The following is a 16,656-nucleotide window of genomic DNA, read 5'->3' as shown; positions in this document are numbered from 1 at the left end:
GTAATTACATTTATGACATTGAGAATAATAAAGCAGTAGTCACAATTCGTATATAAAAAGGGAATACTATTCAAAGATGAATCCCCAATAGAGCATACAGGGAAAAGCTGATTGCAGCCACAGATGCTGTACTTGCATCTACCCATTTTGGGGTTACTGCAACTGCACAGCTACTCCTTGACCGGCATTGGAGGCCAAAACTAAGGTAACAGGTTAAAGTATACATACTGAACTGTGACACATGTCTGAAGACAACTGTGGACCAAACCAAAAAACTTAAAGAAGCTCCTTTAAGAAAGGCAACATAGCCTTTTGAGATTCAATATCTGGATCATATAGGCCTACCAGCAATAAATAAGCACAAATGTAGTCTAATAAAAGTGGATTCTTGCACTAGATTCACCTGGGTGTTTCATCAAATGAGCCGACCGCAAATCAGTCATGCAGGCTCTCTGGGGTGTGGCAGCCATGACAGCAACTCAAACGTTCCATGCTGATAATGGTCCAGCTTTCGCAGGGCAGGCCCTGAGAAAGGCATTAGAGGCGTGGGGAACAGAGCTGCACTATTCCCATCCTTTTCGTACTGAAACAAATGGGATTATCAAACGGGCCAGTCAGTCCATAAAAGCGTGTCTGAATTAATGCATCCTTTCAATGGGGAGGGGGTAACAGGGTGGACCACGTGCCTCTAGTGACCAGAAGTTTAAATAATGTACCATGCCAGTCTCTATGCAACGGTAAGACTCCATTCGAACTCTTGTTTGGGAGAAAGACGTTTATGCCCGATTGGCACACTCTCCCCAGCCCACTCTTTAGGCAAGAGCAACTGCTGGCAACAATGCTGCTGAGGGAATCCCTCCAGGTGGAAGCTGCTGAGGCCCGTCCTGAGACCACTCTCAAAGCAGGAGATTGGGTCCTGGAGAAGATCATAAGACACTGTTTGGCCCGTCTCACAGACCAGCAGTGCAAGTAATCAGAGTGAAAGGTTCCAGAACTGCTGTCCTGCCTGCAACACCACCCAAGAGAGGTATCAGACAAGTTTCTGTGGATCACCCGACATGCCGCTCCAGATGGTTACTGCAATGTTTCCATGGAATCCTCCTCTTCCAGTTGAGGAGCCCGCAGAAGAAGAGCTGGAGATCCGACAAATGATTGGCGGTCAAGATGAGGAATAATATGCCACTCTTGACTACAACTCCACAGTTAAGGAAAGTACTGCAGGTCTGCCAATCTGGAAAGAGAAAGCCTTTCTTGTTGCTAAAGTAATGAAAGAATTCTTTTGGATAGACTTTCTGAAACGGCGTTATATAATGCTGGCAGTATATTTCCTTCTACTGTAGCTGAGCCTCACTGTGTTCCTCATCTCACTGACTTTTTTGAGCAAGGTTTCCACTCCACCTGCAAGCAAAGAAGTTGTTCTAAAGCATTTAAGTTCTTCACACGTTAGAGAAAAGAGAGCTCCAAGAGCCAGGAACTCCAGCCTCAACACAAAGGTTTCCTCTAGCCATGGGTCATGTGTGGATGCCATCGTTTAAGACATTTAATGGCCCAGCCAAGCAGCTGAAACACTTTTTCTGTGATTGATGAATCCAGATTGTTTGCACCCACGTAATCCTGTGTCCAGAACATAGAGTACTGTTAAGAACCAGGCTCCAGACACTTGCGCAAAATGCATTTTTGATAACGTGGAGGATCGTGTGTTATGTGTGATATTACAATGCCTTTCTACTTGTCAAACGTGAGCCCATCCTGTGGCCCAAATACACTTTCTGGGAACACTGTGCAGTGCCTTTTCAAACCACTGATAGTCCTGAATTCCAAACACATTTCCATACATTTCACTGAGACCAAGCAGGGGATTACATGTTTGAAAATCAGTATATATTCCCAAGAGAGCCACATGATGCACAACACATGTATGTTGCAGATTCACTCGTTTTTGACAGAGAATACTTTTCAAACATGACTGAACAAACATGGCGGGAAACTGTCCCTCTGTGGTCTACTTGAGGTCAACAGATAAGGCAAATCAAAAGGTGTTCACACGTTAGACATGGGATGTAGATTACCACATTTGGTGTCTTTTTTTAAAAATTTTGCAGTTCCAGCCCACTTGCCGTAATATGAACTTTGGCGAGTTCTGGAGCGCATCCTATAGAGAAAAAAAAAAAAAGAACGCAATGGCACCAAGCACATTACTTATGCATCAGGGAGACCTGCATTATGGGCGGTGCAAGCCAATTAATGCAATAAAAGAAAAGTAGTAACAAGTGTGGTCCAATATAGAGCTTGGAATTCCCAGAACACTTCCCCGACACAGGCTATAGCCATAGGTAAACTGTGCCAAGGAACGCTTTTGCAGTATCACCTAAGTGAGGTGACAATCTCTAGATAACTTCATAAAAGAAGAGAATTGGACAGCTATCGTGCAGTCAGCTACTGGTCTGAGGTGCATGTGTCAGGAGAGCAGCTACCTGCACCATCTCTGACCCTAGAGTACCTTGTGAGGTGGGACAAGCATCCATAACAGGTAGAACATACACTTGGTCACAAGCAATAATGCATTTCCTGCAGACAAAGTGAGGAAGTGCGGCTAGGATTTCATGCATCAGATTCTAATGATCAAGCGCTAGAGCAGGGCTTCTATGCGGTAAGAGATGTCATTACAGATGTAGTGGGACTGGTTCAAAATGACTAGTATATGATTAGAAGTGACCAAGTACCCGCAGTAAGTCTTTCTGTGGTTACAGATTTTCTGGACACTCTTAGCAGAGGAGTCCCAGATGGGAATTTAATTTCATGGCCAGAACAAAAAATGCACTTAACTTATCCAAGGTGGCAGTACGCCAGGCAATGTCAGGCTCTACATTCTTGTTGCTTAGTGTACTTACAAAGAGTTTTGCAGTATCATCTGCCTGGGGACCAGGCTTGACTAATTGGATTTTGCATTGACTAACTGGATTTTGCATGGTGTGTTAAATATTCCCCTTCAGACGACACCTTCCATGGTATGTCAGGAACTGCATTCCTGGGGTAATGTGCACTTGGTTAATGACACTTGGATCAGGGAAGACTATGTTGTGCTGTATTCACATGCGTGTCACCTTCAAGTCCCGAAATGAGACTGTAGTCATTACGTGACTGCAGAGGCTCTACGCACATACCTTAGGCGCATGCTCCGCCAGTAAATTCCTGTGACAGCAACACTAAATGGACACTTCATGTTGCACTGTAAGGGTGCAAGGGAATGGAAGCAGTCTCCGCCAAGCCCCATGACCCGGCTGTCACCCGGGGAGTAAGTGTTACCAACTGAACGACCCAGCCAAAGCCGGTGTTGCCAGAGTTACCGAGAGAGGGTCGCAGCACGGATGAAATAGTGACCACGCTGCCTAGACAGACTACACCAGATTCCTGTGTGTTAAGCGAGCAGCTGGAATGAGGCTTGCAGTGTGGGACGTGGGAAGGAGAGGCAGACACTGAAGCAGTCGGAGACTGGCCCACATATGCTCACCCTAGCCCTGGGAACCACGTGGACTCTGCCATTTCGCCTGAGGCGAGGATGAGCCCCTAGCTCTACCCGCTGCGTTTCAGATACACATGTGGCGAAATATGCTGCTGCCCGCATCAGAATGCTTGCTGGTTGTTCACGGAGAGCTGTCCTCTACCGCTTGCAGAGTGTTGGGTTGTATGTCTGGGCCATACTGTGACGCATCGTGGAAAAACACAGACTGGGGAAACTTTTTTTTTCCCATTGCTGGTCTATGATTGGCTGGTGCCACACCAGTTCCTTTTATAAGCCCAACAGTAAAGACAGACTGTGTGATGTTCTTCCTGCTTCTTTCAGAATGGACGTTCCACAGAGGAAGGCGCAACGCAGGAGCCACGCTGGGATTATGAAGATTGAGATCCGTGTCCTTCTTTTCCACCCTTATTACAAAAGCCCAAGGAAAGGGTTTTCAAGAGACTGAGACAAGTCTGGAACTTTCTACGCTTAGATTTCCTTGATTTCTTTATTATTATAAAAAACGTTTTTGTTCAGGCCATCAGTGTCATCCTCCTCCATCACATGCACCAATTGCATTTTTCACAGTCAAGTAGACAGCTTATCTAATGGCTCATATCTGGTGCAATGAGTCATGTTATGTTTCAATGGGGGTTCCAACCCTGGTTACTGTGCGTACACAAGTTAAAGTGCTGTGGGTTCATTCTGAATCCACCTAGGCCATACCAATTCAGATTCCTACACTGGCCAAGTTCCAAATTAAGACAATTAGAATATCCAAAATTGAGCTGGCATATGGCACGACTGCAAAAAACATGCATCTACAAGTGTGCAGCAGAGTCTTATCTTGAAGCACACTCTGCAGTGATCAAACAGATTGCATCTCTACTGGCCTCCAAGGATACAATGGAAGAGGTCACATACTCTTTAATTGGCAGCTCACAGTTGACTGGGCTCAATACTGGTTTTTCTGTGGTTACCATGTTGGCCACAAAAGCTCTTAGAAATGGGCTGACCACGCTGGACACGTTGATTAAAACACTGACTTATTCGCCAAGTGCTTGGGGTTGTGGACTGCTGCTAATATTTGGAAACTGTCTTTTGTGTTGCTGTAGAAACTGAAACATGAATGTTCGCAACATGAAGAGCCTTGAAGCAACTCGTTTTCGGTTCAGAGCTGAGCTATGCAGAGGCCTTGGGTACCAGCAATGTGCTCAATTTAAAAAACATTGAATTTTCTCATTGATCAGGAAGAAGTCGACGGTATCAGTGTGTGCCAAGGAATCACTTCTTGCCAAGAATGTGGGGGTCAAAGTCTCATCATCCAGACTTGCACTATGGCATACCAGACTGGCCAAAACGTTGTCAGTGCACAGAGACGTGTGTGGCATCCAGAGATTCTTCCCTCAAGTGTTTTATGATTTTATTGAAACACATCCCCTCTCCCCCCCTCTTGAAGCCATGCCTCATCATGGGAGCATGCCAAGGAAAAGGAAACCGCTCAAAGAACGACAAAAGCGACGACTATGTCCAGATTTCTCCCGTGAGACCAACACACCAGCAAAGGAAGCAGCTGAGCACCCAGTCGCAAAGCCTGATTCAAGATCAAACTTACCTACTCTCAAACCCTGAATCCCAGAAAGCTTACACAAGCGAGACAAGTGATGGGTACCTCTGGTTCCAGGAGTGCATGGCATAAGGAGCGAATGCCCATGTCCTTGCAGAAATCTGACATGCACATTTTGCTTCCTTCACCACTTTGCTTCCTAACGCATATCAAAAGAAGGTTATCAGCAAACCCTGAATTCAGAAAACCTGAAATTCTGCAGAATCTGCCACTGCTGGGATCACAATCAGGATCCACAGAACTGAAAATATACTGCATTATAACTGAAAGTACAAGTTTGTGCACATAGCATATGTACGTATTGGATGACCGACCTCTACTTGCAAATCACTGTGGGTGACAAAGGCACTCATATTGGTAACACCAACTGAAACTGTGGACTGTACACGTGTGGTCACACGCTCAGGATTGCACAGTCTAGAGCGCATTGGGTCAAAGTCAGGAGCCAAGCTATGCTGGTTGTTAATTGCTAATGTATTCTCAAAGAATCCATTGTTTTACCTTGAAACTATTGCCAGTAAGGAGTTTGAATTAACCTAAATACCTCACATTAAATACATGCATTCATTCATGCATCCTTAGCTAGCTCCAGTTGCAATATATTGGATTTATCCGGAATACCACACTGTGAAATACAAGTAATTTATGCTTGTGTTGGCCATAATCGCTGTTTTTGAAGTGTGATGCAGTCGTTTATTTTGATTTGTTGTAGCACCTACAATATGTGTTTAGACGTTCATGTATTTTTTAATCAAACAACTGGTTTACTTTTCATGCAGTAATGAATACTCACCAGTACTAGGATGTATAAGCGTTATTTTTTACACCAATATAGGCAGCCTGTTTTGCAAATGTAGCTCCTAGAAAGTTTAATGACAGCTTCACAGTGCTACAAAACTTTGACAAACTGTCTTCAGCGGGGTGACATGAAAACAAGCCTAATTTAAGACAACTTTTCACATCCCACGTAGCCTGTAGCGAGTGAAACAATGACAAATGTAGATGACAGCTTTTTTCCATATCTCATGCAGGCCTGCAGCCATTGATAGCCGAAGAATGGTCGTCTAACATACAGCACACCTTTTACACAGAAGGCTAGTGTGCACGCTTGCTGGAAGAATATTTCTTGGCCTAACCAAAGTCCAGGAAGTGGTGCTTTCCTGTTCTGGCAGATGAGCAAACCACAAACAGCAAACAGCAGAGAGCTGCCCATTTCAGTATGTGAGAGCGTTGACTTCACACCATTGAGTGTTATATCTGATAAGGATTCAAGGACAGGAAATAGGCAGACACGAATAGAAGCGTGGTGCACATATGCAAGGCTATGAAGTAACAAGTGACAGATCTGTCTCTTCGCAAAGCCAAGGACCATAGAAGACAGTGGAAGCAGTCTCTGAACGAGTACAAAAGTCTCAGTGACAGGTGCAAACACCCACCTAACGGAGCCTTACATAGGAGACCTAATCTCAGCGAACACAGTGTGACACGGTAAGCTCTAGGCCCAACTCTTCCAGATAGCGGATATGACACGCACACACATGGGCTGGGAAACCATGTTCATACATATAAGGCCCAAGTAAAGGGGAAGAAAAGCAGAATTGCCTGTCCATCGAGGCCTGCAGGGCTGGGGAAGAGTACATAGCAGAGGAGTCATGAGCAGAGCAGCAGCAGGGAAGAGACACAGGTCTATTTTCACAGCCTCGAACGAGGTGGATATAAGAGGCTCATGGTCACGCGTAACTTGTAGGCAATTAAGTAAACGGCACAGTGGCAGGGAGTGAACAATGAGCATGAACTTAGCAAATACACACTTTGCAATCTAACCTAAAATGAAGAACTTGCTTTCAATCTAGCCTACCTCCCGCAGAGCTTATAAAAGTTTCAAGCACAATAATATCAAAATACGCTAAAGGCAGGAAACAACTGGCTGCACTCGAGGTATCAAGGCTCTGCCAGCATGGAGCGAGTCATGCCCCATAGCTCGAGGGGCAGCCAAAGTCTGACTCACCTTCTGCATTGGCTAAAGCCTCCATAACCTTCACAGGCAATGAAGAACCAAACGTCTTTACATCATAGTTTACGGTCTCGCTGGCCGATGGGTGCTGTACGGCTCTTGAAGGTGTTGCTCTGAAGAAGGAACACAGACCACTTTAAAATTGAGAACTGCACCATAAAGCATTGGAAATCTAGTAACAATGAAACAAATATCAACCTTCGATCAAAAAACAAAGTAATGAAAAGTGCTGTCAAGCCAGGAAAACAAATATTCTGCTCAGCGTTAAACATTAGCCCAAAATATAGCCGCTCGACATAGCGTTAAGTGAAGCCAACAGTTGCAACAGAGCCTTTTACATCAAAGTCATATGTTGTCAGTCCCCCGCATTCACACCTTATATGTAACGATTTATGCAAGTGATGAAGGATGTGTGAAGTAGCAATTGGTATGAACATATTTTGGGCTTTAGGTAGTTTCAAAATCAGTTGAATAGCTCTGGTTTGATAAAGCTTTCCCCAACATACTTTCTTTATTATCTACATGGGAAACATTGTGAGAAGGACAGTGTACACATGTAAGGAAGGCATGGTATTAACAGTAAGACAGACACGTGTAACCATAGTTCAAGGGTGTTTATTGAACAAAAAAAAAAAAAAAAAGTTTGAAAAACGCCCATCTACATATGGGAGCAAGCTACGAACATCAAATAATATAACGCAATCCTAATGGTGTCTTGTCAAAACAAAACGGCCTATACTAATAAAACTATTGCCAATCCTTACCTCTAAATATAAATAGTGTGGGAAACAATGTTACGAAAAAGAAAGAAGTGTTCAAAAAATGAATGTCAAGATGTTCAGGCCACTGGCCTCCCCTTGCCCACGTGTTCAGCACAGGACAAGGCGGTACACTCGAGTTTTGCACAGTCTCTGGCACGAGAATACAGTTTGCATCTGGTCCTTCCATGCCCAAGTCTCTTTGCCTTTCAAAGTCTCTTCATTCAGAGGGCCTGATGTGACAAACCAACGATACGTTTTTTTCCTCCTTCAGATTTTCACAAGTACTCAATTTCTTAGGCGATTCACTATTCACCTCGGATCCCCCTCAGCCGGGCTCAGATCCTCTCAACACAATGTTCATAAATTATGTATGTATCCAATTTCTCGTAGGATATTCTCTCGGGTGACTCACAGTTCAGTCGGGCTCAGATCTCGGATGCCCACCGAGTCGGGCTCAGATCCCTTTTAACACAACGTTCAATTAGTCTCCCTCCGCCGGGCCCGGACTAATTCTAATGTCCAATATAACTTTACACCAACTTGCTTTAACCAAAAGCTTTTAGCTGATCTCCCTCTGCCGGGCTCGGACCAACTTCACATACTTTTTCATCAACTATCAAAGACTTTAGATTGTGCACAGGGTTTTGATGGACCCGTTGCACGGCCACTGATTTCACAATTCTTTATCACTCTTCACATTTGCCACCTTTCATCTGGATACCTAACAGACTTTCAAATGACCACCCACGTGGTCCCTGACCACTGTCTACGGTATCGTATCTTGGCTTCAAAGTTCAATCACTCATCTCTTTTAATTATGTTTGCGTCACTTGCCACATACACTGTTCTCTTCAGTTTTCACTACACAACGTTGCTGCTTGCAACCTTTGCTTCAACACAGATCGGTCTGGTATCGGTCTCTCCAACTCACCAGCTGGGCTGACTTCACTGGCTCTGCTTTGGTGAAGGAGACAAGCACAGTACCACAGCGGCAAACAATTCTCCCCATCTTGACGATCAACGGGGGAGAGCCCCACGTACCTCCAACACACAATGCAGGATTCTTCAGCCTTGATTTCAGGTCTTCCATTTCCTATTTTCGAAGGTTCATGAAAGTAACAGTCTTTCGGGGAAAAAGTAAAGGCCACGTCCCTCCTTGCAATCCTCTTCGGTTTTGCCATCCTTCGCCTTGTATTAAACTGCCATCTTGGAACTGCTGCTTCCTTGTGTGCTTTGCCTTGCTCAGAGAGAGCTTTCATGCTCTGTCTTTTATCCGTGTGGGGGGGGTGGGGGGGAGTGTAATGGAAGTCAGGTGTGTGTAATGGTCAGCAATAATTGCCCGACCATTGTATAGGGACATGTCAGGTATACGCCTCGGGTGTTAGTCCATTTTCTCTTGTAGTGAGCTGTCCATGAGGAAATGTTCTTGTTGGGGAAGGGGAGGGTGGAGTTCCTCAGTATCCTACCTGGTAGGATGGGGTAAAGGTGTTACAGGGAAGGGGATACCGCGTCTCACCATCCGGTGTCCCACCTCCACTCCCCGAAGACCCCTCACACAGGTGATCCTCCCGCACTGGTCCACCCCCAGGAACTGGATCCAAAAGCGATGGCTGTGACCTGGCAATCTGGATGACAGATCCCCGGGGACTAGCAGGTGAGACACCTTCGGGTTTCTCACACACTATACAATAACAAAATCTGAGTTCATGTGGAAAATACATTTTACTTTAGATAGAACTGGTAGCAAGCCTCCAAATGTGCATTTGCAACGAGCTACTGGCTAGTAGTAATTGCAGTGTGTAGAGAATTGAGGGGGCAGATGATGTTTTGCACTTCAAAGAGTTTGAAAAAAAATGTTTTTATTTTTTAACCCTTGCCTGGTAGTATTACAATTATTTAGAACAATATTTCCGGACAAAAGCTCTTGCTGAGAAGGTCATATGGTTTAGGTCATATTGGGAGAGTAGATTTATGTTATTTGAAAATAGGCAGACATACAAAAATACAACTAATAAAGTGTGAAAACGCAGAGATGCACAAATCCAAAATAAATTTCATAATGACACAGAAAAATATTAGATTGTGCGAGATGGGTTCTAACATAAGAATTCCGCATTAGCATTACAAAAGGCTAATTTTATTTCTTTCTCTGCAAGTTAAATAATATTTTCCATATTCCCTTGACGCGCCTAATGCAACTGAAATATTTACATATCCTTGGTTGATAAAAATATACCGACATACATTCATCAAACCAGTCCAAGCTATTCAGTGCAAGAGGATTCTTTCTTCCAATGCCCAACTATAGAATTCTGGCAAATATAGCCTCAGTCCTAGTCAAACCTCCCCTCTGCCCCTTTTCCCCTTCCCCCTTCAAAATAGCACTCCCTTCTAGAATGATTTCACATTCCAAGACTGCCCCTAATTTGGAAGTAATGCGATTCCAAAACATTACCAGAAGAAAAGGATTTAAAAAAAACAAACAAAACAAAAAGCACATGTTACATGGCAGCATCAACTGCATTACAGTTCAGACAGGAAGCAGTGCCAGAAGAGTAATACAGAATAATAATACGCAAAGGCGTACAACAACCATAATATACCCTTGTACCGGTGCAATATAGGTTTAGAAGTTAATAGGTTTAGAAGTTGTGTACACTGTAAGGAACAAATTACATACCTGTAACTGTTGATCTCAAACTTGGGTCTGGCATGAAATCACATGCTCATGAATACTCCCAGTCAGGCCGGGAAGGCTCGATAACAGCAAAAACAGTTTAACTTTAGTTTACAAACTTTCTTTCTCCTATAAACCAATCGCTGAGCTGTGGGTCATACTGCCAACAGCCAATGACAACCCTCTCCTTAAGCCCCTCCTCGGGCAGCCATCTTCAGATTTGGTAGCACGTAAAGTGGCAGTGTGACCAAGAAGAGCCGCAGAGGAGCAGGAGGGAGGGTTCGCATGTGAATCCATGCCAGACCCATGCTGGAGAACAACAGTTACAGGTAAGTAACTTGTTTTTTCTTCAGCATGGGGACAGGCATCGATTCACATGCTCATGAATAAAGTATACATAGCATTACATACGTTACCAACAAATGGAGGCAGCAAGGCTCAAGGTAAGCAATTACTCTTACCTCCTCACCAGGCTCACCTATAAGCGAACAGGTTACATGGCACTGCTTGGCCGACCCTGGACTTCTCTCTGGAATCCCTGTCGACGCAGTAGAACTTCGTGAAGGTGTGCACAGACCTCCACGTAGCAGCCCTGCAGATGTCCAGCAGGGGCACAGCAGACAGGAACGCCGTTGTTGCAGCAATATCTCTGGAAGAATGGGCTCTCGGACGGCCAGGCAGCGGTCGGTTTGGCAACCGGTGATAATGAGTGATGCAGCCGGAGAGCCACCTGGGGATGGAAGCCTTGCACAAGGCCTTCCCATGGTTCACAGGACCAAAATTGACAAAAAGCTGAGAAGTGTTCCGGAAACTCTTTGTGCAGGCCACATAAAACTTCGGCGCTCAAGCCACATCCAGCGAGTAAAAAGTCCTTTCAGCCGGCGACGAAGGCGCCAGAAAAAAAACACAGGCAACACCAAGGGTTTGTTGAAATGAGATTCCGATGGAACATAGGGCATGAAATAGGGGTGCGTCCGCGGCACCACCCTGGTCTTGTGGAAAGTCAAATAGGGCTGCTTGCAGGACAAGGCCTGGATCTCACCCACTCACCTGGCAGAGGTGATGGCCACGAGAAAAGTGGTTTTCCAAGAAAGGAATTTGAGAGGAGCCTGATGCATAGATTCAAAGCCCCCCCACCCCCCCATGAGCCTAGTCAGCACCACATTGAGTTCCCATGCCAGGGCAGGGGCCTGCACCGGCGAACAGTCCTTTAATGAACTCCTTCACTAGACGGTGTGACCAAAGAGAAGACCGTCCCGGAGATCTGGTGTAGCGGAAGATAGCCGCCAGATGCACTTTAATGGAGGAATGAGCCAGCCAACGACAACAAGTATGGAAGGACTCGGGGGGGGTGGGGGGGGGGGGGGGGGTCGTGACCCTCAGAGGGTTAATCTTCTGCGACCGGCACCAAGTCGCGGAACGCTTCCATTTGTGCCATGTAGCATTTAAGAGTCGACAACTCCCTGGCAAGGACCTCCCTGCAGACTGCCGGAAGCTTGTAACCACCAAACTTTAAAGCTGCAGGAGCCTGGCCTTCAGGTTCAATGATCCTGGGTCATGGTGCAGGGTTGCGTCTCCTTCCCTGGCGAGCAGATCCGCTACCACTGGTAGCTTGACTGGAGGGGATGCGGACATGCTGAGAAGGTCTGTATACCAGATCTGCCTCGGCCACACTGGTGCGACGAGAATCATCCTGCACCGACAGTTGACTGATGACTCGTAGTAGCAGTGGCAACGCGTACAGGAACATGCCTTCCCACAAGAAGGAGAACGCGTCCCCCATGCTCCCCGGCAGGGAAAACATGCTGGCGAACCTCTGCACTTGGTGTTTGTCGCTGTCGCAAATAGATCCATCTGGGGTCTGAGAGGTGGTCCACTTGATCCTGCCAAAGCTCCCACTCGTGGCAAGAGCGCAGCTGCCTGCTGAGAGAGACGGCGACAATGTTCTTTACTCCCGCCAGGTGAAATGGAATGAGGAACATCCCCTAGGCGATGGCCCAGTGCCATAATGCCTGTGCCTTTTTGGAGAGTGCCGGGGCGTCTAGTGCCCCCCGGCTTCAGATGTAAAACATTGCGGTGGTATTGTCTGTGAAAACCCTCACCACTTTGCCCTTGAGGGACGGAAGAAATGACTCGAGGGCCCAAAACACAGCCCGTAGTTCCAGGACGCCGATGTGTAGCACCTGCTCCTCCAGCAGCCATAGACCACTGGCGTGGAGACAACCAGTGTGGGCTCCCGAGCCCTCCAGGGAAGCGTCAGTCGTGATTGTCTCCTGGTACGGGGGCTCTGGAAATCTGTGCCCCTGGCAATGTTGGAGCACACTCCCCACCCCCACCTTATTGCTCGACGGAACTCCTCGTCGAGCACAATCCCGTCTTTGAAGCTCCCGGACATCTGGATCCAACGGGCTTCCAGGAAATCCAGCCTGCAGAGCCAGATACACGGCGACATGCTGAGCAGTGACTTGATGGTCCTCACTGTGGCGATCTGCAGTGCTAAAAGCCGTGCCAACTTGCCCAAAACGGCCGCTATCCTCTCCTACGAGGGTGCTGCCAAGCAGGCCACCATGTCGAGTCTGGCCCCCAGGAATAGTGCGTCCTGCGATGGAGTCAAGCAGGACTTTGCAAAATTCACTGAACCCCAGATCCGCCCGAAGCCTGGCGGTCCTCTCCATGTGATCAATGGCGATGTCCCTCGACTGGATGAGCCAGTCGTCGAGGTACGGGTACACATGTATTCCCTTGTAGGTGCAGATGGGCCGCCACCGGTGTCAGGAACTTCGTAAAGACCCTGGGAGCCGACTTCAGTCCGAAGGGGAGAGCCTTGAACTGGTAGTGCTTCCCTTGTACGACGAAGCGCAGGAACTTGCAATGTTTTTTGTGAATGGGGACGGGGAAGTACGCGTCCTCTAGATCCAACGACAACAGAAATTCTCCCTCCTCCAGTTAGCCGAGCACGTGCTGCAACTTGTCCATCCTGAATTTTTGGGACTTTATGTACTTGTTGAGTCATCGTATATCAAAAATGAGCCTCCAGCCCCCGGGCTTCTTTCTAACTAGAAAGTATCTTGAGTAAACTCTGAAGCTTCAGAGTCATTTCGGAACCAGCTAGATCCGCCCTTTTTTTTTTTTTTTTTTAAACATGGCCCAAACCTCCAGCAGCAGCTGAGGGATGTGTTGTTTCTACCGGGCCACCGGTCGTATCCGCGGTACCTTCGCTGAATCTCCAAAGTGTTAAGAAATAGTGACAGGCCACGCACTCTGTTGCCAGTCAAGTTTTCCTGCATTGACTTCTCCTCCAAACGCACGTTTTTCTGACTCAATCTTCTGAGAGGCTGTTTCTCTTTTCCTTTTCAGGCATATCTTCATTTCCTTTTCAGGTGTAGCAAGTTAATTGACTTTAGTGTCTCTAAGGATTCTGGTACTTGTATTTTTCGCATTTAATTTCTCTTGCAGGTGACTGGAAACAACTCCCTCCATAGCACAAATTTTACTACTGATAGTGGGAGGGGGGAAAGCCATGATTGTGGCTCTCCATTGTAAGGCATGGTCGCCCTGGTGCTGCAGCCTTTTGAGCCCGGGACTCCTGGAACATAATGGTTAAGAAATAGTGACAGGCCACTCACTCTGTTGCCAGTCAAGTTTTCCTGCATTGACTTTTCCTCCAAACGCACGTTTTCATGACTCCATCAATCTTCAGGGAATCTCCAAAGTGTGTCCGTGGGTGAGAGTGTCCAGCACCCATCGATCAGTGGAGCTGTTTTCCCACACTCTGACGAAGTTCGCCAGCCGGCCTCCCACCGGTGTGCAGGGGTGGGGGACCCGACTTCTTGGCCGGTTGAGTCCTGCTTGGAGACCGGCACACCGCCTTGGAGACAGCAACCAAAGGCCTTGGAGCGACCCCTGTAGGCTTCCTCGGTCGTGTAACAAGGGCTGGCGGTAAGGGGACGACCCACTGACGAAACCCTTTGAAGATCTGCCAGACTTCCCTTCTGAGCAACGAAAGGACGGACAGTGTTGCAGCGGGCTCAGGGCATGGGCCGTCTGTGTTGGTCTTGATGGCCTGAAGAGATTCATCAACGGCCTTTCCGAAGAGATGGTCTCTGTAGAACGGCATTTCCAAGACCCTCACCTAGACCCCCTGTCTAAAGTTGGTGGCCTTCAGCTAGCCACCACGACCGAGGCAAACCTTGTTGCCCATTTGGCGGAAACCTGTGTCCAGAATGTCCAGGGCCACAGTAATTGCGTGGTCCGATGCCACCTTGCCTTCCTGAAGAATCTCCATTGCCTCAACCCGCTTGTCCTCGGGAAGGAAATCCAGGATCAGAGCCCTATTGTACCAAAGCTCCCAGTCGTACCTAGCCAGGATAGCCAAAGTGTTGGCCGCCTTGACCGTCGTCGCCGCTCAGTAGATGACCTTCCTACCCATGGCATCCAACTTCTTCCCCTCGCCGTCCGGGGAAACGGAGGCTGAAGACGACTGGTTGGATGACTTCTTCCTCGCAGCAACCGAGACCACAGAGTCCGGTGATGGCTGTGACCGCAAACACTTGGGTGCAGACTCTGGGACCCAGCATTTCTTTTCAAGCCAGTCCCTTTTCACCAGAGTCGAGGCGGGGTTCTTCAACAGTGCCAGCACATCGTCCCAGACGTCGTCCAGGAGGGGCACTGCTAAGATGGCCTTCCTCTCAGCCTCACAGCATTGATACAGGAATCCCTCCTTCGTTTCCTCCGGTGTACGCTTAAGAGTTCTGAAGCGTGGGCGGTCATTGAGTGGAAGGAACCCACTTCGTCCGGGGAAGATGCCGCCATTGCCATCAGTGTCAGTTGTCACCATGTCCATCCCCGTATCCCTAGAGGTGTGGGGCGGGGGGGAAATTGGTGGTTGGAGCGGAGGCGAAGGGTGTCGCCTCCTCTTCGGCGGCGGTGGTGGTGGCCCCGGTATCAAACGGGGTGATCACCGGTCGGGCGGCGCTGGGATCCTCTTCTGAATCTTCCACACCAGTGTGTGGAGGGTCAAGAGAATATCATGGGACAGATCCCAGCGCCTTTGTCGTCCTCTGGCAGGTACCTCCTTGACGTTCCAATTGTCATCTCCAACGTCCTCCAGTATGGTGTGGACGGAACCCTCGTCCTCCACGTCGTTAGAAATATCCGTGCCCTGGAGTTCTTCCACTCCCCCCCCACTTCTCTCGGTCCTGAGGGGTCGGCCTCGGGCTCAGAGACGGCCTTTCCCACTGGCTTGGCCGAAGCCTCCCGCCTGGGAGGAATAGCCACCCTGGCTGCCGTAGGGGTACCCTGGACCAGGTCAGCCACTTTCACCTTCGAAAGGACAGCCGCCACCAGCTCGATGGATGCAGACAACTCAGCCTGTATCACCTGGGCCTTCACGGGCAGGTCAGCAACTGCCAGCATTTAAAAAAATGTTTAATCATTATTATTTTCTTAATTTTACGTTTATTTACTCGATTTTTTCATTTCGAGTCAGACGTCATTCCATTAGGCTCTGGGGGGGAAGCAATAGAGACTAGATCTAGGAACACAGGGAAAGATTACATTTAGCATGACCCAACAGTAATTATATATGTTACAAGATGGCCGCCGCCGTAACGAAGAGTTGGGCGGTTTCCATGGTTACGCTTTCCAAACAAGCTGGAGAATCTAGTTATTCAGCACACGACTCGCGCACTTACAAGGCGTCCTTCAAGGATTCACTTTTGTGGTTACTAGGTAAGCAGTCCGTTGATTTTGCATGCTATCTCAATGCACCTGTTAAATCGCTTACAAGTCTGTGCTCACCGCACGTACATAGACCTGATACTTGCATTTGTATACATTTTCTAGCGCTGCAGTCCTCGCTAGTCAGCCATACTGAGCAGTTTTTCCGTGCTACTCCACAGTAGAAGTACTGACACTGGATACACACCAAGGTCAGTACCTCTTGTTTATTGATAGTAGTTTTACAGCATTTCACATTATCGGACAATCAGTTAATTTAGTAAATCCGATGTTTTCTCATTCATCTTTTCTTTTCTTCTTTTTTCATACCTCCGCGACTTGGCACATATGTATGGG

At 47.4% G+C, this 16,656-nt stretch overlaps 1 protein-coding gene across 2 annotated transcripts in view; it reads right to left on the bottom strand.

Annotated features, from left to right (window-relative positions):
• The window catches only part of NUP133 (nucleoporin 133), a 1,444,728-nt gene that overhangs the window by 1,384,975 nt on the left and 43,097 nt on the right, over positions 1-16,656 (bottom strand). Inside the window, exon 2 of one of the 2 annotated variants that reach the window (XM_069606929.1) lies at positions 7,138-7,256. The exons of the other annotated variant lie outside the window; for it this stretch is intronic. Coding sequence (XP_069463030.1) covers positions 7,138-7,256 — 119 coding nt within the window. The remainder of the gene's footprint in view (positions 1-7,137; positions 7,257-16,656) is intronic. 2 annotated transcript variants of the gene reach the window in all.

Source organism: Ambystoma mexicanum, chromosome 4p, assembly GCF_040938575.1.
Source record: "Ambystoma mexicanum isolate Mex_15411 chromosome 4p, UKY_AmexF1_1, whole genome shotgun sequence".
Taxonomy (NCBI): Eukaryota; Metazoa; Chordata; class Amphibia; order Caudata; family Ambystomatidae; genus Ambystoma; species Ambystoma mexicanum.
Note: the sequence above shows the minus strand (reverse complement) of the source record. Positions and strands in the feature narration are given on the sequence as shown.